At 49.5% G+C, this 15148-nt stretch overlaps 1 protein-coding gene and 1 pseudogene across 1 annotated transcript; both read right to left on the bottom strand.

The window, feature by feature from the left end:
• Nucleotides 1-6558: 6558 nt before the first annotated feature.
• LOC112901320 lies at nucleotides 6559-7070 on the bottom strand (annotated as a pseudogene).
• A 5749-nt stretch (nucleotides 7071-12819) lies between these two features.
• Nucleotides 12820-13593, bottom strand: LOC112900028. The gene has a single exon (XM_025968727.1). It carries the CDS (start codon nucleotides 13517-13519, stop codon nucleotides 13223-13225), a length of 297 nt encoding a protein of 98 aa, XP_025824512.1. The 5' UTR covers nucleotides 13520-13593; the 3' UTR covers nucleotides 12820-13222.
• Between the last annotated feature and the right edge of the window lie 1555 nt (nucleotides 13594-15148).

Consider the following 15148-nt stretch of genomic DNA (forward strand, 5'->3'; position numbering starts at 1 on the left):
AGGGTAAACCTTCAGGTCATGATACAACACATGACCCTGTCCATTATCCTTATAGTGATTGCAGAATAGTAAGTATGCAATTCCTATATCGCGCGAGTGATAAGAAATCACTCGACTTCTACCGGTCCTGTTAGCAGAGCATCTAGCCGATATGGACTCAGGCACATTACATAGTTTCCTAGCATCAATGCATCTAAGGTTCCATTTCAACTCCTAGACTTAATGCAGGATATAATTTATAAGTATAAGATTGCATAATGTAGTAATTTAAAATACTGGGTTATGCACCGGGGCTTGACTTTACTGGTGGGGCTGAAGTCGGGGATGTTAGTATTATTATCTTCCGAACTTTGGTTCGGGGCTTCCGATAATCCCTTGGTGACGTTCACTTGGTCTTCAGAAACATCCTCTGCAGACTCCTGGGAGATTTCGTAGGTACCGTTTGCTGAAGTTGTCGTATCTACATGTAATGCAATATTACATTCAAAGTGTGTATATGAAACTATCTTACTTTACAATAAAGTTGCAATCCAACACTCATTTAACATACTACTCACACAACAATCAAAAAGATCAGAAACTAACTTGAGTAGAGCTTTAGTTGGACAACTAATTAAAATCGGTTATATGTTGAGGATTACCACAGAGCCGATTGGAGGTCTACTGGTGCTAGTTGATTGGCTAAAGCTGTATCGGCCGTGCTTAACAGAGACTCTTACTGTGCTAACTTGCCGATCTGTGGTGGTGTGTTTCGGCAGGTGCAGCCGATATGTCATCTAAATCGGATGTCTAGCTGATCACTGCGCGCATCGGCTTAGCCGATTTGTGTTTTTAGCAAACTAGTCGATCTGTGAACATCGGCACGCTAGTCGATCAGTGTATGCAGCTATTCAATATTGGAAGTAGCCGATTGTGCAACAACTACTCGACTCGTGTGACATGACTCTTACTGTACTAACTTGCCGATCTGTGGTGGTGTGTTTCGGCAGGTGCAGCCGATATGTCATCTAAATCGGATGTCTAGCTGATCACTGCGCGCATCGGCTTAGCCGATTTGTGTTTTTAGCAAACTAGTCGATCTGTGAACATCGGCACGCTAGTCGATCAGTGTATGCAGCTATTCAATATTGGAAGTAGCCGATTGTGCAACAACTACTCGACTCGTGTGACATGTAACTATCCAATTGCGCATTGGTAAACTAGTCAAGAGTGTGAACATCAGCCGAGCTGATATGTGCACATGTGCTAGATTTGTGAATCGGCACAAGTAGCCGATCGGTGCATTTTCAAAACTAGTTAATTAGTGAACATCGGCTGAGCCGATTTGTGTACGTGTACTAGTCGATCGGTGAATTGGTCTACTAGCCGATTTAGTGCATCGGGTAGAACTAGTCGAGTGATGTATCGGCATAGTTAGTTGACTAGTGCGAGTAACTAACCGATGGTGTATTGGTAGACTAGTCAAACTATGTATCCGCACGGTCTGTGTCTTAGCGTATTCAGCCGATTGGTGGGTCGGCTGTGTAGCTGGTTTTCACCTTTAATGTTCTCCTATATTTATTGGGTCAGATTAGCCGTGTAGTTGATTGTCCTACTTTGTAATAACTGGGCCTAACTAAGATGTGCTTAAGTATTATTCTAGGTAACTAGGTGTGGTTGTATCGGCTTGATTGCGCCAGTACAACAATGGAGTGACGTACAGCTTATGGGGTTATCTAAGCCGGATCTGCTACAAGAACTAGGTGGAACAGAACACTAATATTGGACTAGGCTGATGAGCTTGTGCCGATGAGGATATATTTTACAGATGTGCAGCCGATTGGACTGTGGTTGAGGGTACGTGACCGATAGGTATATAGCCGATTGGACTGTGGTTGAGGGTATGTGACCGATATGGAAAACAACTAGAGTCAGCTTGGATCGGCCGATAGCAAAAACCCTAAGCTTGTGTGTGCATCTCCGATACATCGACTATGTGCAACCGATGTAGGATAGAACAAAAGAATTGTATCGGTAGTAGCCGATGTTAGAAAGATAACAACTGCATCGGCTAACCAGCCGATGGTAGAAGCATATCAAATCAATTGCATCGGCTGACAGCCGTTACAATGAAACATCATAGATTCAATTGAAACGGATGCTTAGCGGCTGAGCTAATAGCCGATGCTGAAGCATAGTTACACAGATGTATTAGCTAAGCAGCAGATTCTCACGAACTAACAAGGATCCTTATACGAAAAGGACCTTAAGGAGACTGCAATTAAGATAAGGACAATGTCTTGATGGCAGGGACATGAGCACTCGTGTGAAAAGTTTAACTAAACATCACACATCTCTATCACAAAAATATGAGCTAACACTACCAAACTTATCAACAATGCAACACGAAAAATATTCTATTTATCAAACATGTTATTCACTCTTTTACTGGGCATTCATTTATCGGGTATTACCTAAATTGTTTAGTTACATTAGGTAACAGGGTTGATTACCCTGAACATCTAAACTAAATACGTTAGGTAAAATACTTGGTTATCTTAAGCAAACAAACTAATTACACTTAACATCTTTATGCAACAGATTAATCAAAATAAATGATTTAAATAAACGACATGTAAAATTTAAATGAATTTTATAGAGCAATGCACTTTAAAACTAGGGCTATAAAAACTACTAAACATTGTTTAGTCTAATTACATTTACTGTAAATTTATCAGGATTTTATTTAATCAGGAACTATGCCACAAAATTAAACAAGTACACACATTAAATGTTAAGATATATCTATAACTGTAGTTCTATACTAGATCTAGGGTTCAAAATTTATGGACATATTCTATTGTACAAGAGTAACATTCCAGCATATTATTATAATTATTCATGAACCAGAACTATTGTTCATGAATTTCCTTTGAATCTAAGCCTATATTCATAACTTCAGTTACATTAGGTTTCTGACTCTCAAAATTTTATCATGAACTAAACATGTTGAAGCAATGTTAAGGTAAAATTTACAGCTTTAAACCTGAAGGAATGTATCTAGAATTAAATTATGAAATTTCTATCAATATACAACAAAAGTACTCAAATTTCTAATTAAATTAGTAGTAAAGAACTCGAAAATTTACACAAAGCTGCTCATGGGACATACAACCTAGGTTCCAAACTTCAGCCACAACACATGCATATAACATGAGATACAATTAAAACACTCATTTCCTAATATTTATTTTACGTCAAAAACTACACACATACAGCTTAAACTTGCTACATAAAAGTAGTCGAGTATAACGTAAGGATTCTAACGAAACTAGTTTGGCATTTTTCTGAGTTTTCTATGATTTACTACAATTTTCCAAATTTTCAGCCAAAGATTTCAAAAAGTCCAGCGCGATACTATTCATCTGAGTCATGGTCTGTGCAGATAGGTGTAGGATCAAGAACACCGACTAGAGGGGGGGTGAATAGGCGGTTTAAAAAACTAAAACCAACAATACTAGAGAAATTTAATTAGTAACAAAAGAAAGCCCTATGTCGTGCTACTACTATGTCTAGAAAGGTTTGCAACCTAGGGTGACAAAATACAATTCAAGTTCTAGTAAAGTAAATTTCTCAAAATAACAACAATTAGAGAGAGTTAGAGAAATAACCAAGCTTGACACACAAATTTATCCCGTGGTGTCGATGACTTGCCGGTCACCCCTAATCCACGTTGAGGTGGATTCCAAGAATCAACCGCTCCTCTATCAAGAACCTCTTGATCTTGAGCCGGCTATAATCAAGGAACCACTCCACACCTCGATTTCACTAGAGTTGCTCTTCACCACTCCGGTGAGGTGAGCACAAAACCTCTCACAACCGAAATCGGGGCTTCTCAACAATCTCCTTCAAGAAGCTCCACGAAATCACCTTCTCCAAGCCGTCTAGGGAGCGGCAACTCCCAAGAGTAACAAGCCAATAAACCTTGCTTGAAGATTCCCTAGTGCCACAAAGCTCAACCTCTTGATGCAATGCACTAGGAATCACTCTCACTCTCAAAAATGCAAATCCTTAGCAAGTGTGTGAGAGAGAGGGATGTCTTAGCTCTAAAGGGTCAAGAATGCAGTCCAAATGGCCAAGAGAGTGACCCAAGTGCCGGGCAATGGGTATATATAGACATCCCATCAAAAACTAGCCGTTAGAGTCTTTTCTGCGAGATCGCGGACCGTCCGGTTTCAAAAACCGGACCGTCCGCCGTTATAAACCAGAGAGTCAGAGAGCATTTAATGCGTGTCAGAACTAGCCGTTACAGCCCTGGCGGACCGTCCGCTCCCAACTGGCGGACCGTCCGCAGTTAAGTGTTCCACACCTCCAGAGACATGAGGGTCTCTGGAACAATACTGGAATTAGCCTGCGGACCGTCCGCCACCAAGGGGCGGACCGTCCGCCGTTCAACCTAGAGGAACAAGCAGAGACAACAATGTTTCTGGATCAATTTATCAGAGTGACTGCGGACCGTCCGCACCACATAAGCGGACCGTCCGCGGGCCACACAAATTAGACAGACCAGAGAACATCCTTTCTGGAACGAAAAAAAGTTACAGTGGCGGACCATCCGCTCAGGAGAGCCGGACCGTCCGCCAGCCACCAGATAAACCCTCTAAGCCTTTCTGGAACGGTAGCGGACCGTCCGCACCCAAGGGGCGGACCGTCCGCTCTTGAGCAGTCAGCACTCAAACATGTTCTTTTTCAAAACCCGGCAAAGCGTAGTTAGCCCTCATGCATGCATTTAGATATTTTGAGCAAAATGGCACTAGAGACCTGTCAAGCACGAGTACATGACCCCTCTTGATAGTACGGCTATCTATCCAACAAATCCGGTCACTTATCATCCACTAAGCACCTTGTGACCGGTAAAATTCAAAAGACCCTATTTTATACCTTTGCCTTGAGCCCAAACTTTTCTCATCGTCTCCAAAAATCCACACGTTCGCAAATAACTCTCATTCATCCGTGGATCAACCTATACTTATTTTCTCAAAAAGAATTGTTAATCCACAAACCGTTATCATTAATTACCAAAACACGAATTAGGGGCCTAGATGCTTTCAATAGGCCCCTGGAATTCTTTCTATTGTTGTATGGGGTCCCTGGTCGCAATTTTTGGAACAGAGAAAGCTCAGGGTGCTCGATTCCGGCGATGGGGTGCTTCCCGGAGGCGAGGGAGAGGTGGGGGAGCATGAGAGACACGAGAGCTACCTTTGGATGGGCTCGGTTGACACCGGTGTGGCCGGAGGAGGGCCGACGACGGTGACAGTAACTCACCAATGGTGGCAGTGGTGCTCCGGCGAGCTCCGGCGAGCGGGGTCGATGGGGAACAGGTGGAGGAGCTTCAAGGGGCTGGGGGCAAGCGATTTTGGGGTCAGCTCGAGGGAAGAGAGGCCGGAGGGGCGAACTCGGTGTGGGATGGTTGAGTAGCAACAATGGAGGGCAACGGTGGTTTCTGGTAGTGCGACCATGAGCTAGAACCAGCCTTTTATAGGCCGTGGAGATAGAGGAGAGTGGAAAGGGCGCAATGCCGCGGCCCTGGGTGGCTGCGTTGACGTAGTGGGCGGCGAGCAGAAGTGCCGGCGAGACCGGGCGGCACTGGCAGTGCCACAGGCAACGTGGCACTCGGCGAGGGGGCCAGCAAGGAGAGCTAGGGCGGTAGCTAGACTAAGGAGCCACGCGCGGAGGATCTAGGCCGCAGGGAGTGACAAAGGGGTGACCGGATTCAATGGCGGCAGTGCAGCAGAGGCAGAATAGAGGAACACGAGAGAGGGGAGAGGTACCTGTGGAAGAAGAACAGGGAAGGGGGTTCCGAGGCTTATTTGCGAATTACAGAAAATACAGGAACTTTTCTATAACCAACAATAACTTTTAATCTAGGGCTCAAAAGAAAAGGTGTTCAAAATGAAAGTTGTAAAACTTTTCAAGCTCTACAACTTTGTTTTAGGTTTTTAACTCAAAAACTCAAAGTATGAAGCTTTATTTTAAGACTTTGGACTAAATTTGAACTTTATAAATTTTTTGTCCTTGTTAGTGTAAATTACATATAACCTTGGGCCTATTTGCAAGTTGCTATGTAAGTCATGGTCACTTGCATTATTGCCCTTTGGCCCCTAGTAATTTTGAAAGTTACTTTTGTAAATCACCTATTTTGCATAAAAGGACTTATGTTTTTTGTAAAATTGCACATCGGCCCTTTTTCTTCATAAAAACACCCAATTCAACACATCCATTTCCACACAACCATTGCAAATGAAATCTTTGAGTAAATACATTTTTATCTTATAAGGATTAAAGTAAGAAAAATATATTTTGCAAAACAACCCTTCACCTATTTTGAAATTACTTTCCATCTAATACATTTGCGAGAACAACCCTAGTTTTTCCGTAATTATAAAAATACCCCTTTTACTTGCATTTTAAATTTTCAAAAGCTTCACATAAACACACACAAGATTTACACTAACAAGCATATACTTCACACTAACAAATAATGTTCCTAGCTTATAAGTACTCAAACTGTCACATCAAGCCCTGAGGCCCGAGAAATGGAATAATCCCTTCCGTCTCTTGTCCCACCACATCTACGGTCCTCCAGGCTCCAGGTCTTCTTTCAAACGAACCACACAAACTCTTCTCAAAATGCCAGCGATACCTTCGTAGCCGGTCAACTCGCCACGGACACCTTCCATGACCCCTTGTGGTTGCCACGAGGAGTGTCCGCTCCAGACGTGTAGTGTTGCTGCCTCCGAGCGGGGGGCCTGGCGGCCTTCTTGGCGCGGACGGCGTTGAGCTACATCTGCTCGTGGCAGCACTCCTCGCTGCAGAAGGGCGTGTCGCCCCTGTACATGAAGATGTCGTTCTCGCGTCCCAGCGGCCTGGCGCAGAGCGCGCACACATCCAGCGCCGGCAGGGTGGTCGGGCCGAGCGGCTCGGCGTCGAAGAAGAAGCCGGCACAGGCGGCAGACGATGCCATGGCGCATCGGTGCTGCACTGTTGCTGCTGTAGTTGAGGCAAGGACTGGGCTGAGTGGGTGGTTGTGTGCAGTGTGCTGGGTTGAGCTTGGCAGGCACGGTGCGAGATTATATATAAGCGCGTGCTGGGATCTGGGGCGGGCACGGCGATTCTGCTGATGCACGACCACGGGGGTGGGAAAACGGGGTCCGCGCGCCCTAGGCACGGCGCACAGAGCGAGCCTTACGGCACGCTGGATCTGGACCTACCGCGCAGTCGGGAAGGTTTGGTGAGAGAGTATTAGGGTTTGATAATACTTGGATTACAATCAATAGTGACAATTAGGGAGTACATGTAGCCCATTAGGGGAGCCACTTGTGGCAGGCCCATGGGCCACACGTTTACATTCTAACACACCCCCACAGTCGGAACTGTGACCACCACGAACATTAAGACTGGACCTAAACTCTGTAAACACTGATGTCGGAAGTCCTTTGGTGAAGATATCAGCATATTGCGAAGAGGTGGGAACATGCAAAACACGAACTTCTCCAAGGGCGACGCGCTCACGAACGAAGTGTAGGTCAATCTCCACATGTTTAGTGCGCTGGTGCTGGACTGGGTTGGTGGAGAGGTAAACGGCACTGACGTTGTCACAATAAACAATGGTGGCACGGCGAAGAGGGCAGCGAAGCTCACCAAGCAGCTGCCGCAACCAACAAGCTTCAGCGACGCCATTTGCCACGCCTCGATACTCGGCCTCAGCACTCGAACGGGACACTGTTGCCTGACGCTTGGAAGACCGAGGTTTGTCACCAAGGAACACAGCATACCCAGAGGTGGAGCAGCGAGTGTCTGGACATCCTGCCCAGTCTGCATCAGAGTACACTGTAAGATCAAGAGGTGCACTCCGAGAAAGGTGAAGACCGAGGTCATGGCTGCCCTGCAAATACCGGAGGATCCGCTTCATAGCAGTGAGGTGAGGTTCTCTGGGGTCATGCATGAACAGGCACACTTGCTGAACAGCGAAGGCGATGTCTGGACGAGTGAAAGTTAGGTACTGCAGGGCTCAAGCAATACTACGATAGTGAGTAGGATATGTCACAGGTGTACCGTCAGCTGACAACTTGGAGTGGGTCTCCACGGGAGTGGAGCACGGCTTGCAGTCACGCATGCCCGCCCTGTCCAGAATGCCCAAGAGATACTGTCGTTGTGAAAGAAACAGACCATCACCACGGCGCTCAACTGAAATCCCCAAGAAATGATGAAGTGGACCCATGTCAGTCATAGAGAATTCCTGACGGAGAGCTGTGAGCACAATATCATCAACATATACGAGGAGATAAGCCACTTCACTGCCACAGTGAAAGGTGAATAAAGAGGTATCTGACTTCGACTCAACAAATCCAATCGAAGTAAGAAAGGAGGCAAACCGAGTGTGCCAGGCGCGCGGCGCCTGCTTGAGCCATATAGTGACCGGTTGAGGCGGCAGACATGATCAGGACGTGATGCATCAAGAAAACCAGAGGGCTGAGCACAATATACTGTCTCTGTCAGGTGACCGTGAAGGAAAGCATTTTTGACGTCAAGCTGATGCATAGGCCAAGACCGAGAGAGAGCCAAGCTGAGAACCAAACGAACTGTGGCAGGCTTCACAACCGGGCTGAAAGTCTCATCATAATCAATGCCAGGACGCTGAGTAAAGCCACGCAAAACCCAACGAGCCTTGTAACGGTGAAGAGAACCATCTGACAGAAATTTGTGCCGAAAGACCCATTTACCAGTAACAATGTTGACGCCGGGAGGCCAAGGCACCAAGGTCCAGGTGTTGTTGGCCTTGAGAGCGTCGAACTCAGACTGCATGGCGGCACGCCAGTTCGGGTCAACAAGAGCAGACCGAACAGACGCCGGCAACGGAGAGAGGACAGCAACACTAAGGTTGAGTCTGTCCACTGGCTGAATGAACCCGGACTTGCCCCTCGTACGCATGCTGTGGGAGTTGGTCACCGGCGAGACGACGGCCGGTGTGGTGGTGACGGTGCGCCATGTACCGCTGGCAGCGACCTGCGGAGCAGGGGCAGCGGTACTGTGCAAGCTGGTGGTGCTACTGGCAGCGTCCTGGGACAGCGTGTCCGCAGGGGCAGCAGCGCGGGAGTCAGAGCTGCCCGCGTTGGCGCTACTGGCAGCAACATGCGACGGTGTGTCGGCAGGGGCAGCAGCCGGACGGTGGAGCAGCCGCGTCGACGTCCGAAGGACCTGCAGGAGCAACACTAGGCCCAATGGGCAAAGTGGTGGTGTCATCATCGCTCAAAAAAATTAGAGTGCCAGGATCAATTGGAGTTGTGGACATGTCATTGGTGCTTGTTGTTCTTGGTGTCACACTGTCACGTAGTGATCTCCATGGCCTGATGGCGACCGTGCCGATGCCTAGCCTGGGTGGCCTGCGAACCCGGCTCCACCAATACGGGGTGTGACGGGAAGACAGGAAGCGGGTTTGGCATGACCGGGGTTGTGGTTTCCGGATGAAACAGGGGCGAAGCGCACCAAAGGCATCTGCCATCAGCAAAAAACCGTGTGCTACGCTATCACCAGCACAGAGAAAGTGATTGTGTACTACCCACTTGCTCCGCTTTATGCGGCAAGTGTGAGGACTGATTCGTTGGCATCGATGACCAATTGCAATTCGTCGCTAGAATTGTTTACAATAAAGCGACTAGTACTACGGTTACTGTCTAAACATTTTAACAGTACCTAAACTCTGTTTGAACTAATGAAAACGTTTTACGGCCAGGGCTGGTAACTGGAGCTCCAGCCTTTTCCCCACCATACGAGGCGAGGGCTCCACATTGTTTGGCCCGGGAACCAATAATGACGAGGAGCATAGGAGGCCACTGCCCACTACCGCCTAGGGATGGCAAGGGGGGTAAACCCGCTGGATTTTGCTACTTTAAATTTGTACCCGTGAAAATTATTTAGACGCATATTTATGATGGGTATAAAATTTTGTCCGAACCCAAACCTGTCAGGTTAACGGGTACCCACAGGTCGCCCGTAACCGAGAACGTTCGTTTACGTATTGGTTTCACCCTTGCCATGATAGAAGTTGACAATACATGCATATTCTTCTCATTGTTAACTATGCTTAATAACAACTAAGAGGGACAACACATTATATAAAAACAACAAGTTATAGTTTGCACAAAACTGGTACCGTTTTACGGCCAGGGCTGGTAACCAGAGCTCCAGCCTTTTCGCCAGCACTTGAGGCAAGGGCTCACATGGTTTGGCCCGCAGGCCCGTATATGGCACGGAGTAAGTGGAGCTACGGCACCAGGCCTCCAAAATTAAAGGGCCTCTAATCAAGAGTTAAATCAGTAGCTAGTTAATTAGTCCATACCCTTCCGATTCCAAGTACGTACCAAAGCCCACAGTATACAGGAGCCTAGGCAATGGAATCACTCAAGACTGGAGACTCGTACGCGCTTCGCCTCTTGCGACCTCGCGCGAGTGCGAGCGCAAAGCTAGACGCGGTCACGTTGCGATTGCTGTGAGGCCACCGAGGCTGTGACCTGCAATCGCGAGTTCCGAGTGGCTACTCGTCGATTGCTACCTTCGCATCTCCACGTCACGCTGAGTACTCTCATCTAATTTTTTAATACATCCGTTTCAAATTATAATTTATTTTAAATTTTCTAAATATATAGTATTTCTATGCATATAGATATGAATTAATTCTCCATTGGGGTGTGGGATAGAATCGGTCATCACATTTCATATTAAGATTTGATCACAGATAAATTCTTTTTATTGGTTACCATGAACTTAATCATCTTTATTCTTTTCTTTTGCAATAAAGAGAGAGCTTTATCATCTTTATTCTTAGTAAAGCTTTTATTCTGTGAAGGTCCATTGCTTTATCATTTCTTCTAGTTTTAGAAAATATGATCTGGGGCCGAAACTGAAAGAAGTAGAGTGGGTTAAATAGTTCGCTCAAATTCAGAAGGTACCCTTGATAGATTTATTGTTCAAGAAGTTGTACAATTAAAATTTATAATACAGTTAGACTATTTACATTTTATAAATATAGAGCCCCATTTTATATTTGGCACCAGAGTCTCCAAAACTTTGGTACGACCCTGTTGGCCCGGGAACGAATAATGAGGAGGAGAGGAGCCTAGGAGTAGCGCAGGGCCACTGCCCACTACCGCCCCCTGCCATGCTACTGCCTCTTTTCGGCCGTTTCCTTACCGGAATCTTGGGAGGCGCGGCGCCGCGCGGCGCATGCACGCCAGGCCAGCCATCACCTTGTGAACAGCTGCCGGGCAGGACCATTCTGCACTCGCCTGCCCATGCTTGGATGCCGCCTCGCACCGGGTGGTGCGCCCTGCGCGCGCCCATGCAAAACAACTCGTTGTTTAACCAGAACTGAAAGCAAAACCAGAAACCACCTTGCGCCCGGGGATGGGCGCACGGCTCAGGCTTCCACCCCGCGGGCAGGCAGGCAGGCTTCCACCGGGGGAGCAGCCGTCCTCGAGATCCGAGCTGGGGCACTTGTTTGGGTCGCGTAACAGATAAGCATTGCCCTTGATAATTGGCGCTCAAAGATCACGCTACTAGTTTAAGCTCTTGGGGAAATTCGGCACGTGGTCCCGCGCGTAGCCTAGACTTTGGCGGCATGGGAGTCGATCGGCATACCCGCCGCGAGGGAGGTACATCCGGCGACTGGCGAACAAGCATCAACCACAGCAGAGAACACGGATGGATCCACGGCATGGCGAGAACTGCTTGGGATGCCCGGCTCCGAAACTCCACTGGAAGTATTCACGGCTCACCACACAGATGTTGCCCGCAGAGTGGTGGCCAGGCGCATAAAAGTGCGGGGTCGGCGGTGGCCATACTCTCCCTACGTGCTGCCTGCCCTGCGCTGCGTGGCGAGCGGACACGCGTTCGGTCGCGAGTCCATGGCATGTCGAGCCAAGCCATGACGCACCTCTTCGTTGGGGTGGGAGGTGGGGCACCGCACCGGGGCTCTCCGATGACTCAGCCGTGAGCAGCGAGGGTTTGTGACGTGCAGGCAAAATATGTAAAGAATTGAGTTGTCTAAGAAATCCGACGTGGGAGTGATGATTCCCCTTTCGCTTTGGTATTTTGTTTAGTCACCTGATGGGCGATTATGCAACCAGCGCATTATTTTTCCTTTTGAAAGCAATCGGAACACTCTAGCACTGGTTCCATAACCAATCAATTCGAGCACAGTAAACTGGATGACCAAGACCGGAAGTAGTTTTTGAGTCTTTCACCGGATGGCCCTCTTGGCCGTTGGATTCTTGCCTCCCCTTGTCCTCTCGGATTTCTCGCGCAAAGAGCTGCAGTGACGGGCACTCTTCATCTGCCTTCTATGCCCCCGCGCTGTCCATGCCGCACTGGTACGCTTTCGACTCGATTTTCACCGTTTTTAATATTTGATGCACTTTCACTAGAAGAGATGCACTCCACATTCCATCGCCACTAGTGGGTAGACCACTTGCCATGGCCATCCCTCTAGCACATGATGGAAAAGCCCCTATGCTGAACCCTAATTTTTTGCCATGCCACACAAACATGTTTTTTAATGGATTTTCACAGGTTTCAAAAACTGATGCATTTTATGTTGAACCCTAATTTTTCAACGATGGGTTGTTGAATGACAAGAGTGCGACTACGAGCGAGGTATTCCAATGAAAAATATATTATATGACACCTCATGGCTATTATGGCTATTATTTTAAGATCTTTAACGGCGTATAATGCTACTCTATACTACTATCTGAAAAATACTCATCATTCCTCCCGCAGAGATTGTTTGGTAACTTTGGTTTTCCTAAAAAGTTGCTCAGTATTTGAAACAAAACTTGGAGAATGCTTCAGTTTACAAGGAGGTGTTACAATGTGGCTCAAAGCCTCAAACTCACACCAGCACATGGAACGCACGCCCAGGGCTATTGCATCGGTGGGCGGCTCAGATTGAGATGGCGAAGTCTGATGCAAAGAACTGTTGAACTTTTACGATCCTCGTGCGGCGCCGACGGACATAATCTTAAGCCTTGCTCAAGCTGGCTCGGCATGCCGGACAGGTCGTGCGGAGAATTGGAGTTCCTATCATCTTTTGTGCCATCAGACCGGCCGGCGGTTCTCCGGATCTTCTTGGAAGAAGCTGGAACGAATCCAACACCTCAGCTAGCTAGGCCCTCCTTCTAGCCGGTCAGCTCGCCACGGACACCTTCCTTGAGTCCTGGCCCCTACGAGGAGAGCCCGTTCCTGACGAGTACTGCTGCTGCCTCCGGCCGGCGGACCTCCTCGCGCGGGCGGCGTCGAGCTGCATCTGCTCGCCGCGGCACTCCTCGCTGCAGAAGGGCGTGTCCCCTCTGTACATGAAGACGTCGCTGCCGCGCCCCAGCCGCTTGGCGCAGAGCGCGCACGCGTCCAGCGCCGGCACGCCGGGCTCGCCGAGCGGCTCGGCGTCGAAGAAGAAGGCGGCGCAGGCGGCAGATGCGGCCATCGTGCGTAGCGTAGCGTAGCTGCTGCTGCTCGTAGCGAGGCTTTATGCGTTCGTGGGGGAGAGGGGGGGGGGGGGGCGCGTACTGGCACTGCGAGGATGGTTTGCTGAGTTGAGCTGAGCTCTGCAGGACGGGAGCGCGGTATATATGGCGGGCGGGCAGGCCGGCAGGGACGGCCACGGACGCCGAAGCGGTAGGTGCATGGGCGAGACGAGAGCGAGACCGCCCACGGATCGGGGAATACCGCGCGCGCCGCGCAGCCGGGAGCCGGTTCGGTTCGTCCTCTGTTTCGTGGCGGGCCATGGTGTAGTGATGGGCTGACTCGGCGTGATAGCGCCAGCCGTGTCCGTTGCCTGGTGGCCCACGCGCGCCCGGCTCCACCGCGGCGAGAACGACAGGCCGGGAGGCGTGGGCCCGCGCGCGTGACGTGGTGGCGGTTCCCGGGTTCCGACAGGGACGGGTCGCGCCAAAAACAGAAGCGTCCCTGTTACGACAGCTCGGGAGCAAAAACCGTGTGCTACTTGCTACGCCTGCGAGTGTAACGAGTCTGCTCGCGGTCGTCGACTAGAAATACTGCTTTTTGCTCCGGTTCGTGCGGGCACGATCGAGAGGTAAAAATATTCTGGCGTATCGTAATTATCATTGATTGATCTGCACAAAATCCACTACCACACTGGTATTATTGGTCTGCAACTCTGCATAGTGTGATGCTGGTCCCAAACTCTTGGCTTAACCTAACCTAAGCACATTATTAGCACTGATAATTGGCGCGCCAGCCTTTTTCTTTTTTTGAAGGAAACGCCAGCCTTTTTCTTCCCCAGCACACGATGCGAGCGGCCCGCGCCCCCCACATGGTTAGGCCGCCCCCCCCGCGTATTATAGAGGGCACTTGCGCTCGCAACTTGCAAGCCTCGCCGCAACAGCCAACAGCCTTGCTTGTGCCCCGCTCTCAGCATGGGCACAGCACGAGAGAGATTCTTTGGCGAGCTTGGTGCATGCACGCCACCAGGCAGCGCTCTGCGCGCGGCGGAGGGGACCGCGGGCAGGTGGCGCACGAGCAGCGCGTCCGCCCCGAGCTGCTGCTGGTCACGCACCGGGGACTAGGGGAGAGGCAGGCACGCGATCCGTCCGTGGTTGCGCCGTCGGCATGGGATTGAATACTGTCATGGCCGTGACACCTCTGGAGGGGGAGTCGTGGGAGGTGATGCTAGACGGAGATGGCGCCAGGTTTCAGCTTTGGCAGGCGTGCACGCCTCGGAGCAGGCGCGGCGCGACGCACCTCGCTTGCGCGCGTGCAAAGGCAACTTGGAGGGGGCTGCCCCCGCGAACTGCCCGAGATCCCATCGGTCCAGGCAGGGAGGTCTCGCCCCGGGGAGCAGCATTTCTCGAGATCCGCCGCGCCGGTTTGTTTACTCCCTCCCGTAGGCGGCTCTACGGAGAACTTCGCATGATAATCGGAGCGCACGGATCGTCCGCCAACGGAACCATCAGCTCGACCTTATCACACACAAAATAACTAAAAGCTCGCAGATCACGCAGCGCCGCGCGTGGCGTGCGAGCAGATCGACGTTTCTGCCGGGGGCGAGACAGGCACGGCGGTGACTGACGCCCAGTGAGGCGCACGAACAACA

This window comes from Panicum hallii, chromosome 7 (genome assembly GCF_002211085.1).
Source record: "Panicum hallii strain FIL2 chromosome 7, PHallii_v3.1, whole genome shotgun sequence".
Classification (NCBI taxonomy): Eukaryota; Viridiplantae; Streptophyta; class Magnoliopsida; order Poales; family Poaceae; genus Panicum; species Panicum hallii.

What these genes read in the sequence shown, in the direction of transcription:
- LOC112900028 (XM_025968727.1), bottom strand. Translation starts at nt 13,519, where the DNA reads ATGGCCGCATCTGCCGCCTGCGCCGCCTTCTTCTTCGACGCCGAGCCG.